The sequence below is a fragment of the Camponotus vicinus genome, unplaced genomic scaffold, assembly GCF_025532165.1.
Source record: "Camponotus vicinus isolate PSW18456_S1 unplaced genomic scaffold, iyCamVici1.0 SCAF_14, whole genome shotgun sequence".
NCBI classification, from domain to species: domain Eukaryota; kingdom Metazoa; phylum Arthropoda; class Insecta; order Hymenoptera; family Formicidae; genus Camponotus; species Camponotus vicinus.
Genome location: NW_028141950.1, coordinates 2785035 through 2806033, shown reverse-complemented (window position 1 = coordinate 2806033; position 20999 = coordinate 2785035). Strand labels below are relative to the sequence as shown.

The 20999-nt window shown below is 31.7% G+C and overlaps 2 protein-coding genes across 4 annotated transcripts in view; one reads left to right on the top strand and one right to left on the bottom strand.

Annotated features, from left to right (window-relative positions):
• The window catches only part of LOC145965818 (acyl-CoA synthetase short-chain family member 3, mitochondrial), a 22899-nt gene extending 7336 nt beyond the window's left edge, over positions 1 to 15563 (top strand). The window contains exons 1-12 of one of the 2 annotated variants that reach the window (XM_083089524.1): positions 6947 to 7457; positions 7631 to 7796; positions 8084 to 8373; positions 8700 to 8796; positions 9105 to 9313; positions 9622 to 9850; positions 10387 to 10497; positions 10713 to 10912; positions 11731 to 11876; positions 12742 to 12964; positions 13528 to 13703; positions 14256 to 15563. In XM_083089524.1, coding sequence (XP_082945650.1) covers positions 7639 to 7796; positions 8084 to 8373; positions 8700 to 8796; positions 9105 to 9313; positions 9622 to 9850; positions 10387 to 10497; positions 10713 to 10912; positions 11731 to 11876; positions 12742 to 12964; positions 13528 to 13703; positions 14256 to 14351 — 1935 coding nt within the window. In that variant the 5' untranslated portion in view covers positions 6947 to 7457; positions 7631 to 7638 and the 3' untranslated portion in view covers positions 14352 to 15563. Of the gene's footprint in view, positions 1 to 6946; positions 7458 to 7630; positions 7797 to 8083; positions 8374 to 8699; positions 8797 to 9104; positions 9314 to 9621; positions 9851 to 10386; positions 10498 to 10712; positions 10913 to 11730; positions 11877 to 12741; positions 12965 to 13527; positions 13704 to 14255 lie in introns of those variants that run through there. The other variant, XM_083089523.1, reaches the window with a different exon arrangement.
• Positions 15251 to 20999, bottom strand: Erf3 (eukaryotic translation release factor 3). 2 transcript variants are annotated; one of them, XM_083089527.1, is made up of 8 exons: positions 20845 to 20999; positions 20379 to 20684; positions 19103 to 19290; positions 18514 to 18634; positions 17944 to 18406; positions 17311 to 17617; positions 16352 to 16784; positions 15251 to 16252 (listed from the first exon to the last, which is right to left on the bottom strand). In XM_083089527.1, exons 2-8 carry the CDS (start codon positions 20641 to 20643, stop codon positions 16209 to 16211), a joined length of 1821 nt encoding a protein of 606 aa, XP_082945653.1. In that variant the 5' UTR covers positions 20644 to 20684; positions 20845 to 20999; the 3' UTR covers positions 15251 to 16208. The 2 variants fall into 2 exon arrangements, with proteins under 2 accessions (XP_082945653.1, XP_082945652.1); XM_083089526.1 differs by having other exon boundaries at positions 20553 to 20948.

The following is a 20999-nucleotide window of genomic DNA, read 5'->3' as shown; positions in this document are numbered from 1 at the left end:
ATTTAATTCATTTTATTAAATATCTGTTTAAATAACGAATTAAAAATTCGATTGCATTAATAATTAATAAATGGTTTTAAACATTAATTATTTTTAACATTATATATATATATAAAATATTGTAATATTATTACTAAAATATTAATATAATTTTATTTTGATAAAAATACGTAGTAGTAATATATAAGATATATTTAAAATCATTCTAAAATAATTAAATATTACAAGCATATCCTTTGAAAATAAAACGATCTATCTATACATGTTTGTATCAAATGTCATATTATATTACAAAACAGATATCTTATTATGTGGAATACGATATTACATTTTTATACGGAATGTATTAAAAAAGTTGCATGTAGACCAGATTTCGTTTAATGGCCGAGATAAATCTTCATTCGATAATCGATTAAAAAATCAAACTTTCGTCTCTTCATACTATTTAATTAAGTCTTCTTACTCTTTTACTTCAATACATATAATAAGGATTTAAATAAATTGAATTTCAAAATCGCTCATAGTCATTCAGTATTTCTACTAGCAATTGTCACGACTCGCTTCTCTCTAATAAAGTTGCTTCCGGTTTGCGTAACTCTCTATTTTCTTGAAATAAGGTGCCACACAACCTGATACATTCTCAGAACTCCTCGGTCGTAAACCCCGAAGGACGTAAGGTATTTGCAGAGGAGAACATGAAGGTGAAATATTAATCTCTAGAAAATTTAAATTGTGGCAACCTTTTTCTTCTTTCAACTTTACACGCAATATTTTATATAATTTTACTTCTTTTTTCCCTTCCTTTCGTATAAATTGTATCCAAAGGATTTTTATTGATTCCCCCATCTTCTAAAGCATTACATACAAATGTAATGATATCAAATATAAGTCCTGTGAAATAATTATATTATATTAATTGATCTCTACTTTTGTGTGTCTCTTTTTGTACGGAAATGTTGTACACATAATGAAATATGCAGAGTACAGCTAGAAAAAAATATTTTATGAAAGTAAATTTTAAGTTTAAAAAATCAGACACATTTCTTTAAAATAAAAATATATTTGATAGAAAATACTATCAAGTTTTCGCCGACTTATTGTTGGTCGCCATTAGATGAATAATATTATTTATAATCATAATTTATAATAATATTTAGTGTTCACGCTCTAATTTAATGTTCTTTGCATCAATATTTATAATATTTTTATATTTTATTAAATTTTTTATAATCAACTGTCTTTTACCTTTCTGGTTATTTTCTTATCTGATATCACTACCTCATATTTGAAAATACATTAAAGAATACATTAAAGTGAATTCCATCACGAACAGCGAATATCCGATAAAGTGTACATTTATTTCAATGTTGTTCTCTTGCACAATTTCCCCGATTTCATGACTTATGCCCGCTGTTTCTTCACTTACCACTCACTCATTAGCAACGCTTACAGTCGTTAGACCTACAACTAATCATAAGAAGAGCGGCATTTATTACTTTCAAGAATGTGTATCTCTCATAAATGTAATAATAATATAACAATAACAATACTCCTTTAAAGTACTGCAAAAGTTCTCATTATATTTTTTCCGATATTTTATATTTTTTTAATAATTAAAACTATTATATTTATTTTTTTACATGTTATTACGTATTTTTTTCTGTTATTAATTATGTCTATTATATATTAAAAAGTCAGACACTTAAAGACATTTGACGCATTTTTCTGAGACTAAGTACTTCTCTCGATCAATTGCTAATGTGAGAGTTGTAAATGAAGAAACAGTGGGCTTCGTCACGAAATCTAGCTGAAAATTGAAAAGTACTACTACTCTATATTTCATATTTAAAAAGTAATACTACTTTATATTTCATACATATCACTGGAAAATTTCGCGTGTATGTATGTTCTAAGATATCCGGTGTCTTTACAATTTCAATATCTTTTAATCGTATAAATGATTTACGTGCAAGGAATTTTTATTTTTTTTCTTAATTGAGAAATATAGGAGAAAGAAAATAAATTCACGCGTGTCTTAAAGAGTGAAGCTGAAATCCCAAACGTCCGGCGTCATCGTTACCCATTGCGTTACGTGTTTTTTCCGGTAACGAATAAATATCACGGTGGTCTCACGGGGATGTGCAAAGAACGTTGTGCGGCGATACGTGGTTACGTGAAGAATCGGGACGAGACGAGATGGGATGAAACCAAGGATGAAAGTCTACGATGGTTTCTCTGCGATTTTCTCTCGCGTGCGACATATATCGACGCTGATATTAGGGTAGCGAAATCCCGTAATTCACGATACACGGAAATAAACATGTGGGTGACACGCGCCGCCAGAGAAAAACGATATATAAAAAATTGCTATGAAAGCTCCCTTCGTAAGGCAAGCGATTGCGGCTTAATGAATTATTCATATCGAGTAAAGAACATCGACAGATCGGCCACAACTATTTGAAATATGTGTCATCAGCTCCCTATCATTATCTCTCGTAACATTTAAACAAAATAACATAAATTAAATATTAAATCTTTTATAATCTGATTCAATCTCTTATGGCTCTGATTGCTGTCCTATTTGATGGCGCTATTTTATATTAAGAATATATTAAAGTGAATTCCATTACGTCCGTACAGCAAATATTCGAAAGTATACATTTATTTCATGCTGTTCTTTGCAATATTTTCGGCTGGATTTTGTGACTTACGTCCAAATATTGCTCTTTGATATCTTTGAGAAAACAAAAAAAAAACCACTGATAATTAACAAAAAAATTCTGAAAGAAAAAATTAACCGTTGTATAAAAAGAGAATCATTTCTAAAATGGTGGGTCTAGAAAGATAAAATGCCGATTTAAATTAATGAAAAATGTGAACTAGTTTTTGTGTCAGTAACTAGTCGTTTTGACCCCTTTTTGTGGTAATTGGTAAAACTGTTTTAATATATTGATTGTGCTGTCATCAGTTACAATAATCAGATATTGCCTTTGACTATAAAAACATGGACCGCAAGTCCCCCACTTTTTCCATTCATAAACAATGGCTGCGTTCAGCAGAAAAAGCTGCTTTACAACTGTTGTAAAATTCGTGAGTCTGATTGGCGTATGCTCTCAATTTTGACTGAATCTAAGAGCATACACCAATCAGATTCACGAATTTTACAACAGTTGCAAAGCAGCTTTTCCTGCTGAACGCAGCCAATGCTACGAGTGTATCCAACATCTTTGCGATATAAGCCCCGCCCCATCGACCAAAGACCGGGAAATTTGAATGATTAAACTGCATCTATTGTTGTATAGGTATTGTGTGTATGTGAAATCCAATATATATAACTTTTCGAAAAAATATAAAATTAGATTAGTTTGTTTTATTTTATATTATTTTATATTTATTTTATATTATTATTAAAGAAATGTGCACATAAATTTACTGGGAAATCTGTAAAAGGAAAAATATTCAAATATATCTCTATTTAAAACCAATTTAATAATTACTAATAATAAATATTTAATTCTACTAAATAAAATTATAAGATATGATATTTGAGATTAATTTTGACTTACCCATACATTGGAATTTTAGATTTATATTTACTTGATCTGCAACCATTTACAAAACAATAATTAACCATCTTGATATCTTTTGTATTATTAAATGAATTTGAATTATTTTAAAAAAACGAGTGCTTTTTCACTATTGGATTGACACATGCAGACATTTGAACATTCATTCCCAGATAGCCAAATGCAATGAGGTTGCTGTCATGTTGCCAATAATTGTTGAAGCAACTAATTTTAACAAACTAGAGACAAGGTGAGACAGCATGCCTGTTACGGTGAACTCACATGAATTCATGTGCTAATAACAACAAATTGATTGCAACGTGTCAGCATATTGCTGACATGTTGTAGATAACGTAATATACCAATATTGCAGATATACCATTTGCTTCGTTAATTGATTGCATGTAGAAGCAGACATATAGCTGCATTCGTAACGCATTCTATTTCGATGTCAGCAAGTATACTGCAAATATATAATAATACATGCGATGCATCCCAGCAAACACAGAATATTGCAGCAACATTGCTGCAATGTTGTAATATTGCCGCAACATTACTGCAATGTTGTAATATTGCCGCAATATTGCTGCAATATTCTGTGTTTGCTGGGATTTGTTTGCTGAATATGTCATATCAAGCTTGGCTATCTGGGTTTTAGTTCCTGCATTACTCAATAGTCGATGGCGGTGCGACACATCTTGGCTACAAGTCTGAATTTAGTTACTGGCAGTCCATGTTTTTATAGTCAAAGGATATTGCGGAGCTTTTTTATCAATTTTGATTGTTTTATTTTAAGGATAAGTTCATTACGGTATTATAGTTGCATTATAATTTCTTATTAGAGTTATTATAATTTTTGAGTTATTATAATTCATTCTTGACGTAAAAAATCACGTATACTTTAAACGTATACTTTGTCTACAAAGACTTTAGACTTTTGACTACGGAAACTTTGACCGCAAAGACTTTAGACTTTGATTACAGGGACTTATCTATGAGTCAAAGAATATTTTTAAGACAATTAGGAGTACTTTTTTTACTTAATCAGTAATATAAATTAACAATAATACTTTTCTTTTAATTTTAACATGATAAAAATTTACATATAATATATTATATGTATATGTAGATTTATATTATTATAAGTTTATATGTTTATAGGTTTATATTATAATTAATTATTTATATTGTTATATATTATTTTTTATTTATATTGTTATATATTATTATATATATTTGCCTTTTGAATGTAACATGTAATGTTTGCGTACCGTATACCTTTGATTTTATGTGCAATTATAACATTACGAATAGTCAAAATGCTGAAATGCATGTTTTTATTTATGTTTTTATTATGTTTAATATATTAATGTTGTTGATACATGAATTTAGCACGGAGACGTAGCTTTTTAGCTTGTTATAATTATTTTTTTTTTATTATTGATTTATTATAGATTTATTATAGATTTATTATAGATTTATTATAGATTTGAGGACAGTCGTCAACAAATAATATAATTACAAATAATTTATTTTTAATTTTTGAGAAAAGAGATTAAGTATAGAAACAGAAATAAAAAATTTCTTAAGAAAAACGACGATAGAACAAGTAGAATGAGTAAAGGTTTAGAGGAATGCTTAAGAATTTATATATTTTTAATTTTTACACTGTTAATATGATATTACATTGTGATATGATAGCTTTTAATAAAAATGATCGCAATAGTTCACAAATTAACATATTTCTAATACTTTAAGAAATATTTGAATGTGCTAAATATTTCAAATGCAAGCTAGTTAAATTATGCGCGTTTTCGTGAATCGTGATGCGTGACTCGCGATAACGTAATGTAATTAACATTCATGTAATTAACATTCGAATAATGTTGAGAATAAATTCGTCATGTACGATTCGTCATTAGTATTGATTTACTAATCGAACTAATCCGCTAACTAGCTTTTTTACTAATCTCAAAGAACACGAATTGTTAGAATCAATCTGTCACGTCGCGTTACACTATTCGTTATTAGCTATTGCTTCATCGTGCTTCATTTTATTTTTTGGTGAACTTCTTATACCGTCGAATGTTGCTGAAACTGGTCGAAATAAGATCAACTAAGAGCGATTCTTCCGAAAACGATCATGCTCCGATTTGAGTCAAATTTTGTAAATAGGTTCCTTTTAGGTACAAAAGAAGTACACGAAAAGGATTTTTGGCGACTCGAAAATTAAGGCACTTTTTAAGCCCTTTTTCGTAAAAGTGAATATTACCTTTAGACAGCTTATTCGAAACGGTAAATATCTAAAAAAAACGGCAATCTCACCAATGATCTTGGCCTTGACATATGTGATCAAGAGATCATGACCCTGAGTAACCTTCAATAAGTTTTAATTGGTGGTGCAAACCTATGTAAAACTTTACTTAATAATAACCTTAATTATAATTACTTAATAATAATCTATATGAAACTGTACAATAATAGACCTCGTTTCGCGCTGACTCAGTGGTGATGTAGTGTGGATCTCGCTTCGCGGAAAGTTGCAAACCTATGTAGAACCGGTAAACCTGCATAAAAGTATGATTTTAACCTTGACATATGTTATCAAGGTTATCCTCCTGGGTAACATTCCAAAAGTTTTAGCCATCGGTCATTGTTTATTAAAAAGTTATAGACAAAAAAAGTTTTATTAATTTCACAAATGTATGTGTACACACACACACACGCACACATACACACACACACGCGCAGGAGGTGCAAGGGGGGGCCTTCGGCCCCCCTCCCGCAACCACCCCGCCGGTAGGGGCCGCATTACGAAGAGTTAAATCACAATGCATATATGCTGTAAGTTGTAAAGCGAGGTCCACCTTGCCTACCAGCCAGGTGGTTGCGGAAGGGGGGACCGAAGATGATGTGGTGTATCTGACATTTAAATCATCAGCAAAAGCAGATGTGGTGTATCTGACATTTTAAAATTAGTTGAGAAACACGCATTTATACACATCACTCGTTACTGGCCAACTGACTCGGAATATTATGATCCAAAATAACTCAAGTAATGTAAACAATATAATACAATATATATGTAGTAACCAAAATAATCAAGAATATTATCATGACAATATATAGCAAAGTCATTTCAAACAAGCTGTCTAAAGGTAATAAAATTGTTATATCCCTGATGTCCGTGATCATCGGATCGGCTCCGATTAACAAGAACATCTGGTTGTCAAGAGTTGTTTATAAGGAAGAATGACTGTCGAGTCGTAACCCAGGTGTCAAGCTGCGCGGACGCGTCTTAATTTCCCGTGTGATAATTATTGTTATATCTTGTTACATTCTGTGTTCCTTTAATGACTGTAACTTTAATGAACACAAGGGAACACAGAATGTAACAAGATATAGCAATAATTATCACACGGGAAATCAAGACGCGTCCGCGCAGCTTGACAGCTGGGTTACGACTCGACAGTCATTCTTCCTTATAAACAACTCTTGACAACCAGATGTTCTTGTTAATTGGAGCCGACCCGATAATCACGGACATCAGGGATGTAACAATATTCACTTTTACGAAAAAGGGCTTAAAAAGTGTCTTAATTTTCGAGTCGCCAAAAATCCTTCTCGTATACTTCTTTTGTACCTAAAAGGAACCTATTTACAAAATTTGACTCAAATCGGAGCATGATCGTTTTCGGAAGAACAGCCCAACTAAGGAACAATAAATTACAAATAATATATTGCGAATTGTGAATAGTGTGAAAGGTTTGCACTGACGAATCTCTCTGAATGTGAGTCGCGCATAGTCCGGCGCTAGCTTAATAATATCTTATCGTGATAAGATTTGCACGATCGTGACGTGAGATTAATCTGGAACCGAGTTAAATCAAGGTTCGTGCTTTTAAAATCTATATCGCAAAGTTTGACAGGCATAACATAGTTTTCTTATGTATAATTAAGTTTAAGATAATTCGGAAATTGAAAATGTTGTCAAAGCTCAAAGCAGCTTCCGGCTGTGCTTTGTACGCGACGAGGCGTTATCTTAATTATTATCTCCTTTAAAGATTACATTATGAGCCCTCATCGAAACGAGTGCTCTATCTACGAAGAAGCGTATAAGAAATCATTGGAATGTCCGGAAGAGTTTTGGGGTGAGATCGGCAGCTGTATTGATTGGAGCACACCTTGGCAGAAAGTCCTGGACAATTCTAACGAGCCATTTACGAAATGGTATTTAGAATATTTTACATATACATACATTTTTATCTCAAGAAAAAATCGATATTCTAGATTAAGCAAAAAAAGTTTCAATGAAGAGTTTACTTTCAATTATTTTAACCAAAATCAGGAGATTTAATTCATGTTTCAAAAAAGAATATTTTGTTCGATGAAATTTAAAAAACTTCAAAGATAATTAATTGGCTCTAAAAAATATTTAATTGACTAAAGCATGCGGACTTGTAGTTATCGAAATAGTTCCGGGACAATACGCGAGAGATTCGCTTTTGTAAATGCAGGTTTGTTGGCGGAGAATTGAACGCTTGTTACAACGCATTGGATCGCCATGTGCATGCAGGGAATGGGGAGAAAGTGGCTCTTATACACGACAGCCCTCAAATGTCAATAATACGCAAAGTAACATATAACGAACTCTTGGAAAAGACATCCTTGTTGGCGGGTGCATTAGCAGAGCTAGGTGTACGTAAAGGAGATAAGGTGATCATCTATATGCCGTTGATCCCTGAGACTATAATCGCGATTTTGGCCACCGCTAGACTGGGGGCGATTCATTCGGTGGTTTTCGGAGGTAATAACGAGATATCCGTTATATGATGATTAAGTTATTTAATTTTCTGAATAGATATCGTAAAATATTTTATTTCGTAACGTAAAAAATGCTCTGTTAAAATAGTAAAGTAATATAAAAAAATAAAGAGATGAGGATGAAAAAGTTTCACATAGAAAACGATTGCAATTAAGATCATCCCCTCATATATATACTTTCAATTTTAGAAATACACAAATTTGTTAAATATTTTCTTTGAATCATTCTATTGTTTCCATAAAAATATAGAGATGTTGGTAGTAAAAATATTATGATTACCATGTTATATTTGAAAATACACATTTCAGGTTTCGCAGCGAATGAATTGGCATCTAGAATTGATCACGCCGAGCCAAAGGTTGTTATTGCCGCGAGCTGTGGCTTAGAACCATCCAAAATAATTAAGTATGTCTCATCGTATTTCTCGATAAGTTTATCGGGATTATATGTTGTAAATTTATAATTAATTTTTAACAGGAAATGTTAATGTGTCGATAAGTATATCAGGATTAGATTTTATAAATTTAATAGGAATTAATTTTTAATAGGAAGTGTTAAATAAGGAAGTGTCGACAAATTTATTTTTCTTTTTTAATATATCAAACGCCGAAAGATAATTTCTTTATAAACGTTTCTTTTTCTATGTTTTTTCACATCTTTTAATAAAAGAGTTATTTTTGCATTTTTCTTCTAACACGCATCTTCAAATGCAGATATACTACTATGTTAAATGCTGCTATGGATATGATTACTGTACCGAAGCCAAAATGTATTATATTTCAAAGAAGAAATGTTTGGGAAGCGTCATTGCTCAAGTCACAATTTGACTGGGATGAGCTTATAAAGAAATCTAAACCTCATCCATGCGTAATGGTTGAAGCTAATGATCCATTGTATATATTGTACACATCGGGAACTACAGGTAAAAACTTCGAATACAGTATTAAATAAATAGAAAAACATATACACACATAGAGACATCTCTTTAGAAATATATGAATAGAACACTACTTCGTAAAATTCCTTTAAACTTTTTTTCCTCTAAAGATTCCTTTATATTTTGAGAAAATTATCGAATCACAAAATATATGTCTCTTCTCTTCTATATCGTTTCTTTTCACTTTTAAAATATTGATATCCTAGTTTTATAACCTATGAGCTATATTTAAGATTAAATACTCGCGCATAGTATCTTATTACGCGATTTTGATAAAAATATTTGATATTAAGGGCAACCGAAGGGAATTATAAGACCGATAGGCGGTCACTTGGTGGCACTCTGTTGGACCATAAAAGTAGTTTACGGAATGAATGAAAATAGTGTTTGGTGGGCAGCCTCTGATATGGGATGGGTTGTTGGACATTCATATATTTGCTATGGTCCTCTTGTGTACGGCGCGACGAGCATAATGTACGAAGGGAAACCCGATAGGACACCGAATGCTAGTCAATATTTCAGGTTTGAAAATTATCGTTCTACATCAGATATATTATATTATTTACTAAAATATTATTTTTTTTAAATAATGTGAGGGTTAGTAAATGTGAGAATTTGAATAAAATAAATTCTCTTTATTATTCGATCACTTTTACAGGATCGAAAAGCAATTTAAAAAAGTGTCTAAAGAGGAAATTTTTAAATTCCTCTAATATAAGTTTAAGAAGAAATTAAATCTGTATAAAATTGTAGAAGAATAAATTTTTTATAAAATCACACAGTTTATTTTGAGTTGTATTACAGTTTTTCGATTTTCTCTTAACAATTTTATAAAAAAAAATTATCTGGTTTCTATTTTCATGTGCAATTCACTCAAAAGTTTTTTTGCAAATAAAATATTATATATGAAATATTTATATATAATATATTATATATATTTGCATGCGTTTGATTTACTCTTTGGATTATCTTATTCTAGTATAATATTTTCCCAATGGTTCTTGTTATACGTTGATAATTTAATTAATTTAAAAATATTTGTTTCTTTTTTTCCATAGAATCATTGAGCAACATGGCGTAAACGCATTATTTTGTGTGCCTACAGCTTTACGAGTTATAAGACGGGCGGATCCGGAAACGTTATTAGGGAAAAAGTATTCGTTAAAATCGTGAGTTTCGAAAATCTGACTTAATTACCTTCGATTATGAAGCCGAATTATGATACAACACGATTCACATATAGTGACTAAAAAAGACAATAATATAGCCGATCTTTCCGGAATAATTTCATTTAAAAAAAAAAGAAAAATATATCGCGTTGCAAAAATTGTGTATATTTTCATCGAAATGAATTTATTATAAATAACTCGTCTTTTGCTTTTAGCTTAAAAACGATATTTGTGGCTGGGGAGTTTTGCGATTATGAAACAAAAGCATGGGCCGAGAAAGTATTTAAAGTGCCAATTCTAAATCACTGGTGGCAATCAGAGACCGGACATCCCATTACGTCATTATGCATGGGATACGGTCATAGTCCTAGTTTGCCTAAGTTCAGTACAGGACTTCCTATACCTGGATACAATAGTGAGTCTTTAATTATTTTCAGCATTATTCACAGTTTCTTTATCATATAATTATATAAAATTCATAATGTAATCGATATTATACATATAACATGTGATATTGATTTATACAGGGTGTCCCGAAACTAACGCTTGATATTTTAAAGGCAGATTTTCTGGCCAATTTAAAAACGATTTTTCCTCAGAGAAAATGTCGCGGCACTAATAGTTTTCGAGTTATAAACGATTGAAAATAAAGGGTTTTTCGCAAACCAAGGCTTATGGGAATAAAATATTAATAAAGTCACATACTTTAGTTAATTTTAGGTAGAGTTTACTTTAATAGAATTTTAATTTAAGGCTTAGTTAGAAAGATACATGATGACAAAAATTGAGAATATGCAAAAAATAATGATCTCCCTCGACATTTTCGCTGAGGAAAAATCGTTTTTAAATTGGCCAGAGAATCTGCCTTTAAAATATCAAGCGTTAGTTTCGGGACACCCTGTATATGTATATATATATATATATATATATATATATATATATATATATATATATAATTCTTTAAATATATTATTTATCTTTCTTTTTCTTCTCCAAAATTGCTTTTTTTATAATAATAATTTTTCATTTAGATCTGAATTTATATAACCCTTTCTTATATTCAATTAAATACATAAGATTGTCTTAAGTACGATTTTAAAGTACTATATCATTTGATTGCCGACTTAAAACCATATTTAAAACAATCTTGAATATAAGAATAGATCATATATATATGAAAAACTTACAAATGGTTTGTATATACATATCATTTATAAATTTTTTATCATATAGTTCACATTTTGCGTGATGATGGAAGTAGAGCGTCACAACATGAGCTCGGACGAATCGCGATAAAATTGCCATTACCGCCTGGATGTATGTCGACTCTTTATCGAACACCCGAAAGATTTAAGGAAATATATTTCTCGACATTTCCGGCAAGTATATTAATAAGCGATTTTACTGTACACAAACTAGATTAATAACGTTATAGAGCAAGAATTCCTCATTTATTCGTGTCTCTCGTTTACAAAAAAAGAGAGAGAAATTCCAAAATTCGCGCAAAATATTTGTTCAATTCTAATCCAGTAGCAAGTCCCGAAAAATAAAGATTGCAAAGAACCATATCTATTAAAATTATATACCTTTATGTTCTTTTCTCTCAACATTAGATTAATATATTAAAATAATTACTCTTCACTTTCTTTCTTATATGTTTGATTATATTTTGATCAATGATTTTTGCAGAGCAAGCTCTTTCCGAATTTTAATTATGATAATAATTTGTATAAAGTCAACATTTTTGATGATTCTAATTATTCGTATTTTGGATATTTCTTTAAATCAAACGATAAAATTATAATTATTTATTTCTGAACGAATCGGAAGAAATGATAATTATTGAACCAGTAATTTTTAAAAGAAAAAAGTATATAAAGATATATGAAACTATGATTTGATCATAAAAGAAGAATGATGTAAGAAGGATGTTTCAAATTTTAATGTTATTCTTATATATTCAACATTTTGTTCACTTAGACATATTTAAAAATCATTTTGTATAGCTCAAAATCGAAATTACTTTTTTGTAAATTACACAAGTTTTGATCGTTTCCAAATGCACTCGTTTCCTTAATATATGTATTATTATATTGTGTAATATATTAATTAATTATATTATCTAATTAAATCTGAATATTTTTGCCAAAGAAAAGTCGATGTTTAAGTTCGAGATTGCCGCGTGCATCTCTTTCGATCTCGATTTTAAAATTCTTAATTTTAATTAAATTATCTTAATTGCAGGGTTACTACGACACAATGGATGCAGGCTATATTGACGAGTTCGGTTATGTTTACGTGACAGCGAGAGACGATGACATTATAAACGTAGCTGGTCATAGAATATCAACATCTGCGTTGGAAGATATTATTTTTACTCATCCCGATGTCGTAGAAGTCGCAGTTGTCGGTGTGCCGGATCACACGAAGGGTGAAGTACCGTTGTGCCTTTATATTAAACGAAACGGTTCGTATAATAATCTCGAATAACGAATTATAATTATTAATTATTCGCTATTTAAAGATTTTTCAAAAATATCGATCTTATCAATCTGAAATCTTCTGAAGAACAATGATAATTTTTTTCACGTTATGATTACAGTTTTTTAATGCATCATTAGAAAAATATTTATTATTTACATTCTTCTTATATCAATACACAATAAAAATGAAAGGCTAACAGACCGTGGCGCACGTTGTTAAAGCGTAAAAAAAAACGGTTTTTTTAGCCTTTCATTTTTATTGTGTATTGTTATCATCCAGACCGTACATTGCTTTTGTCTTCTTATATCATTCTTCTTCTATAATCAAATCATATTTTCATATATCTTTATATACTTTTTTCTTTTAAAAATTACTGATTCAATAATTATCATTTTTTCCGATTCGTTCAGAAATAAATAATTATAATTTTATCGTTTGGCTTAAAGAAATATTAAAAATACGAATAATTAAAAGTTAAATGCTACATTATTGTTACACAATTTCGCTAATCTCGCGACTAGAAAATTACAAGGTATTTTTTCTTAGACGCGATTAGCAATGAAGAGGAGATAAATCAAGAATTGGTCGCGCGGGTGAGAACCATGATGGGCCCGATCGCGTCCTTTCGGGTCGTCGCTGCCGTTACCGCGTTGCCTAAAACACGCTCGGGGAAGATAATCCGTAAATCTATTGCTACATTGGCGCGATCAAAACTATTCAAGGTAAGATTCGAATATTATAGAAGAGAGTCTACTTTTCGAATTTCGATGTATCTCGAAACGTTGGTCGAGTTAATCGAAAGATAAATGTACATCTATTATGATTTTCCGTTATACGATTTAATATGTTCTTCGTGTGTGTAATTGTATTTTTTATTATTTTAAAACATTTCGAGGTAGAATACTATTTAATATTACTGTTATTTAATAACATAATATGAATGAATAATAATTTAATGTTTAATAATACTGTTTAAATATTATTATCGAAGAGAGCGCCTGTTTCTCGAATCTCGAAACGTTCATTTCGCGTCGAAAGACGCATCTCGATAATCGAAATTTTAATTGAGAGAATCGAGAGATAAATGTATTGTGTTCTTTTTTTATTACAATTTAATATAATTAAACTCTTTTCTATTTCTTGATTGTTCTTTAATTATTAGAGATTAATCGATTCTAGGCTCGAAAATAGACTTATTTTATTTCACTAACCTTTTTCAGTGTGTTCATCTTCATCAACGACGAATACATTCCGTCAACTTGTTTAATTTTCAGATTCCAAGCACGATCGAAGATCCAATAGTATTCCGCGAAATTAAGGAGGTACTTCAAAAGCTGGGATACGCAAAACTGGCCCCGGATCCACAATAATCATACTTTTTACTATAAAACTTTTACGCAGGAAAATTTTTTCGGTGAACTTTGAAAATAACTATGGCGGTCAATTTCATAGGAATAGAACGCGCGATTGTGTACGATGTTCATTCATTAAGTCTGTTCTTTCTAATTGTGCTATGTTGCATTTTTTAAGAGACGTGTATACGTACATCCCCCCCCCTCCACACACATATATGTATGTATGTAGAATCCGCCAAAATCTTATTTCATGCCCGTTTGATTTACTTAATATTGTGTGCTCACTTTGTATCATATATATTTGTCACATTGAAATAATGATCATTTTCTTTTCTTATTAAGCTGTGTCATAACATTTAAGCAAGTTTTTTTACCCCACGACCTTCAGCACCTTGCCAATTGCGGTAGTTTTATTTGAAATTGTATACATAGCCATTATTGTAATAAATAAATAAATAAATATATATATATATATATATATATATATATATATATACGATAGAAAAAGAAAAAAACTTAATTAAAAAGAAACAAAGAGAGAAGATATAGAAAGTACAACCAAGTACGTCCATGAGTACAACTAAAAAGAATAGACCTACTGATTTGAAGCTGTCTATATTGTTTCAATATAAATTATAATTGATTAATAATTTTATAATAGTAAAATGATTATCTTAAATGCACACTTGTACAAAAGTTAAGAAAAATTTGGATAATTAATTGCTTGTAAATTTACAACTATTTACCCCTTTTCTACATGCCAGACATTCAGTGTATTCGTAAATATCTTGCGATGCATATTTGGAAATACTTGCTTAAAGTATTTATCAAAAGTATGCGTTAATGTGTCATATTGCTTTCTTGTATATATTTGTCTTATTATACATTTGTGAGGGATCAGGAATTTTAGTAAATTAAAAATAATGAAGACTATATATTTTTCTCTCATTTAAACTAAAAAATATTGAAAAATGAAATAAATACGGATGTATTCGTGCGCCTTAAATATCCGTAAACCCCATGTGCTATATACTTTATTCCATTGACTCGAATATAAAAAATCCGTCATATTGCAAGGATGTATACGACGGATATACATCCACGTCCCTATTAAAATTATCAGGGCATATTTTTTTGCAAATTTGTTTTTAATGACAATATAATAAGAAACAGTATAATAATAATTGTAATATTAATTTTATAATTATAAATTGTTGTGTAACACTATCTTGTTGATTTATTCAATAAATTTCTTTTCCAACTCTTACCACCACTTTAATAATTATTATTTTTAATAATAATTATATAATAATATTAATCATATTTCCTTAATGTTAATCCGTAATCGATATCAATCACCTACTTTATTTCCCATTTATATGTGTCGCACCTCAGAAGAATAAAAATATCGTGGTTTTTTCTTTTTATTATCAAGGAGACACGGTTAAATTATTTGATCATTATCTATTTATAATTATTTCAATGCAAGTGCCATCATTCAGCTTATCTAATAAAAGGAACACACGCTCTTGAGTTTCGATTGTGTATGTCTCCTTATCTATATAATCGAATCTATTTGCTCTTATATATATCAGGCTATAAATATTTTTCCCTTCTTCCCCCCCTCCCCCCCTAACCCCTGCTTGTTGCGTCGTAGCACGCGGACGCACGTATAGCTCTGCGATACATAGGTGAGTGTTGTGTGTTTATATGTTACATTATTACTAATCCGCCAAAATTTTATTTCATGCCCGTTTGGTTTGCTTAATATCGTGTGCTCGCCTTGTATCATCATATATTTGTCACATTGAAATAATGATCATTTTCCTTTATTATTAATCTGTGTCATAACATTTAAGCAAGTTTTTTTTTTTACTCCACGACCTTCAGCACCTTGCCAATTGCGATAGTTTTATCTGAAATTGTATACATAGCCGTTATCGTAATCAAGACGTAAACAAGAAAAAAGTGAAATGATGGAGAAAGAGAATATCCTATATTAAAACGTTACTTACTTTCATCCCTAAGAGTAAAGCGACCCATTTGTTGGAATAACTTGAATCTTTCAAGACATATAACTCCCGCACACTCGATTCTCATTATAGCCACTTGGTCCTGCTTGACGAACCTTGGCCTCGTCTTGCTTTTATCGCCTGTTTTCTTATCAACCAAACAGATTAGCGCCTTCACCGTGACTTCCTCCGCGGCGCAATGAATATGCATGACAGCACTGTATCCCGCGCAAATAATACTCTTGTGTTCCAGAATCACCACTTGCGCGTCGAAGACCTTCCCAGTTTTGATAGGATTATTGCTGTCGCATAAAACGAATCCGGGACTAACATCTTCTTCTTCGATACCTTTCAGCTTAATCTTTACATTTTCCCCAGGCCCAACGGACGTTACTTCCTCGTCGTCCGACCACAATTGATCTACCGTTACTGCCGTCTATATATTTAAAGTAGAATATTTTTATAAATAAATAAATAAATAAATAAATATATATATATATATATATATATATATATATATATATATATATCAAAAAAATATAAAATGCAAAATATTTCTTTTCCACAAATATTACAAAAAAAGTGTCAAAAGTTTTCTGCATTAGAGTGATGCAAAAGATTCATTATATTTGTTAAATAAAACTGGAAATCATGGGAGAAAATCATAGTTTCAATATAATTTTTATTAATCATTATATTGGTTTTCATGTCATTTTTCTATTTAGCAAAAAGTTCTTTAATTCGTTTCTTAGAAAACTCCAAATTCTTAACTTTGTTTTAAATAGAATTTAGTAAAAAAAACATCTTTTGCATGAATGTAATATAATTCAATATAAAGTAATATAAATTTAGTTTCATAAACAAAAGAGATTTTGATTGATTGATTGATGTGTTTATTGCTTATCAAGAGTACAACATAAGTCTCTTATAGCAAGGAGTTTAAACAAAAGAGATATACATACCCTATTTGGCATAACAAGCAACGACTGTCCTTTTTTGGCTTCACCTGCTTCAACTTTACCCATAACTACTGTTCCCATGTCCTTATATTTGTCGACGATTGGCATGATGAAAGGTCCATTACTCTTACGATTGAGTGATGGTAGCGAATCGATAAAAGGTATGAATGGTGGACCGCTGTACCAATTACAAAGATGTTCAGGTATTGGATCCTTTAAACCAATGCCAAGTTGACCAGAAACTGGCATAAATGTAAGATCTTTTGTAGGATTGAATCCTAATTTACGAAGATATGGCAGTATCTTATCCCTGTAAAATATGTATTTTACAATATTCTTTTATTTACACAAATCTCGACAAAAATGCATACATAACGTTACTGTCGATTGTCAGAAGATAAACAAAGAAAGTATACTCTACTAAAAAAAGTACAAATCTTGATTCTATATCTTGGCTATGTATTATTGTGTTCTAATAAATTAATTTATTTTAATTAATGTTATAATTGTTCTGATAAATTAATTTATTTGAATTAATGCTTAAATTGAACTTTTTATATATATAATCATGTACCGATATATATTCCATTTATTATTATTTAATATATTTAAATCTTGCGCATTTTCGATGTATACCTGCATTCATTGTATCGTCCCTCGTCCCATTCGACAGTGGGGTCATCCATCTTATTCACTAATACAACCAGATGCTTGACACCCGCGGTTTTAGCAAGCATAGCATGTTCTCTCGTCTGACCTCCTCTATCGAATCCCGTCTCAAATTCGCCCTTTCTCGCAGAAATAACAAGGACTGCTAAATCGGCTTGCGCCGCACCACCAATCATATTAGGTACGAAACTTTTATGGCCGGGTGCGTCTAATATTGTAAAGTGCTTTCGTTCTGTCTCGAAGTAGGCTCTACCCACTTCAACAGTTTTTCCCTTTTCTCTTTCTTCTTGATTTGTATCCAACGCCCAACTTAAGTACCATGTTTCTCGACTTCTTTCTTTCGCCTCTCGCTCATATTTCTCTAAGGTACGTTTGTCGACCATCCCCGTAAGGGCCATAATTTGACCCCCAATAGTTGATTTTCCAGCATCTGCAATACATCAAAGAAATATTATTCAGCAATAATTTTATTTTAAGAATGTATCAAGTAATATTCTATAGTTGTGCATTACACTTATGTGTAAATTTACTACTCACCTACATGCCCTATGAAAACAACGTTAACATGTTCCTTTTTGCTTTTAGTATCTTCTGCTACTTTGATAGGTTTCTTTTTGGGTACTTTAACAACCAGTTCTTCATCCTCTTCATTATCAGCCTAGAAATAATACAAAATATAATAATAATATAAAGATACATAACGATTAAAATTAATTTATTCTAGTATTTATGAAAAAATGTTTACAAATCACTTAAAATAATTCTTGGATAGGAGAAATTGTATAATAAAAAAATATAACCAGAAAAATTTTATATATAGAATGTATATCCAAATAAACTACTATTCTTCTTCAATCTATCTTAAATAAAATAATCTATCTTAAGATGAGATCATTTAATCTATCGAATTTTTTTTTACAGAAATATCAACATACGCATATACATATATGTATAAAAATATTAAACATTATAAGAAAAAATGACATCCTGTCAAAAATTCAAGACAAAATCGATACAGAATTGCCTAAAATTTATAATTGAACTACAAACATTCTGTATAGATACAATACAAAAAATCTTACTGCTGAAATATGTGTTGAAGCATTTAACTAAACTTCCTACTCACTTCCTCATTTTCAGGTGTAAGTAAAGGATCACCATCGACCGCTGCCTCTTCCCAAGAATCTGCAGGTTGATGCTCTGGACTGATATTTAGTTGGTCATTAACATTCGGTGGTGGAGCCCCTCCCCCAGCAGGAGGTTCCTCAACTCGACTGCCAATTGGATCTGATAAGACAACAGGAGTAGAATTTCCTGGAAAAAAACAAAGAAACAAAAAAAAAAGAAGAAAAGCAGATTTTATTATTTATAATAATTTTCTTTAAGGAATTAAGTGCTTTATTTATATTATAGTAATTTTATTACCTTATTTAAGTCAAATATTTATAGTTTTGCACAAAACTGATAAAATAAAACAAATAAAGCTAAGAAAATTAATAATTTTTATAATATTATAATAGTAATATAAAATTCCATACCAAATTGCAATATTTTTTGTCACACAGTTACAAAGGTCAACGAGAAAGATATCAATTCAATCTGTATCTGTTCAATGTTATACAGGGTGTTCTTCAAAGTTTGGCTAAATTTTACCAATAATAATTGATCAATTGTACTGATACGAAACCAGCAAATATGGATCAAACATAAATAACAAATGGATTTTTTTTTATTTGACTCACAGACATTGAACGCTATGTTAGAGCGAGAAGATACTTTAACATTTAAATGTACCGTCAATGTCAAGTGTCTGAAACCATTATTCGAATAATTGTTGAAATGTAAAGCGGCGCAACATCGTTACGCAGAATAATTATAATTAAATATCAAATAACAATAAGATATGCGACAATAATCTCCCATTTCTTATTAAAATAATTTTGGTAACAAAGATGAGTATCCACTTTGAATACTCGGGTACAAACCAAATCATACGTGCAACGAATAACGTTAACATAAAGAAATATTCGCCAGCTATTGCAAGTTCGAGAACGGGAAATCTGCTCGTATATCAATCAAACCATATGGCATCTAAATCTGGTAGCAACATACGAATACAGCATAGATACGAAAAGGCACTCCACAAAATTGAAAGCCGGACGGAAAGGTAACGAGAAACGAATAAGGAATTCTTTCTCGATACACTCGATCGTGCGAGGGAGATGCCCGTGCTCGTGCATGCCTCCGCATGACTCAACGTTGCAACAACGAGGGGGTTAGTTGCGGGGGAGTGCGCGCGCGAGAATCATAACAATGATAATCGCGGCGCAGGTCGCGAGAACGTCCAGCGTTCCCATCGCGTGGGACGTCGAGGGGGACAAAATTCCAGCTGGCGAACTAACCATGATGTATCTCGACGGGCATGGAGGTGGTGGTTACGGTATTCATCACCGCAGCGGCGACATTGCAGGGGCTGTTGTCGGCTGCTGTCGTCGCTGTGTTGCTCTGCGGCGACGAGCTGATGCAGAAGGAAGGCACGAATTCCGCAGCGTTGACGTTCAGAGTGGAGAACTTACTCTCGATGGACTTGTCCTGGGGCGGGCCGACGATATCGCCGTTCGTGTCCGCCTGCTGTTCCCACGAGTCCGGTGCGATGCTGTTCGCCATGTTAATCAGTTGTTTCGGCACACACGCAGCCGGGTACACAGCTAAGACCGACAACGGAATCCTGGATAACGGAACGGTGGGGACACGAGGGCAACGCAAGTCGCAACCGCACGCCGCGCGCTGATCCGACACGGGCTCGGGACGGGTTTAAAAAAATAGTTTTATTTGTGTCACGGCACACACTTCGGCGTACACACTCACCGCGTACACGCGCCGTATGATCGCTACTCCGCGTGCGTACGTGCGTGCGTCCCCCGTGGTCCGCCTCGATGCTGCTGCTGCTGCTGCTGCTGCTCCTGCTGTCGCTGCTGTCGCTGCTGCTGCCACCGCTGCTGCTGCCGCACTCGCTCGGAGGC

What these genes read in the sequence shown, in the direction of transcription:
- Erf3 (XM_083089527.1), bottom strand. Translation starts at nt 20,643, where the DNA reads ATGGCGAACAGCATCGCACCGGACTCGTGGGAACAGCAGGCGGACACG. An exon ending in TGTTTTCATAGGGCATGTAG is followed by an intron (nt 18,407 to 18,513) that starts GTGAGTAGTAAA and finishes GATGTATTGCAG; the next exon opens with ATGCTGGAAAATCAACTATT. An exon ending in TGCTTGTTATGCCAAATAGG is followed by an intron (nt 16,785 to 17,310) that starts GTATGTATATCT and finishes TTAAATATATAG; the next exon opens with ACGGCAGTAACGGTAGATCA.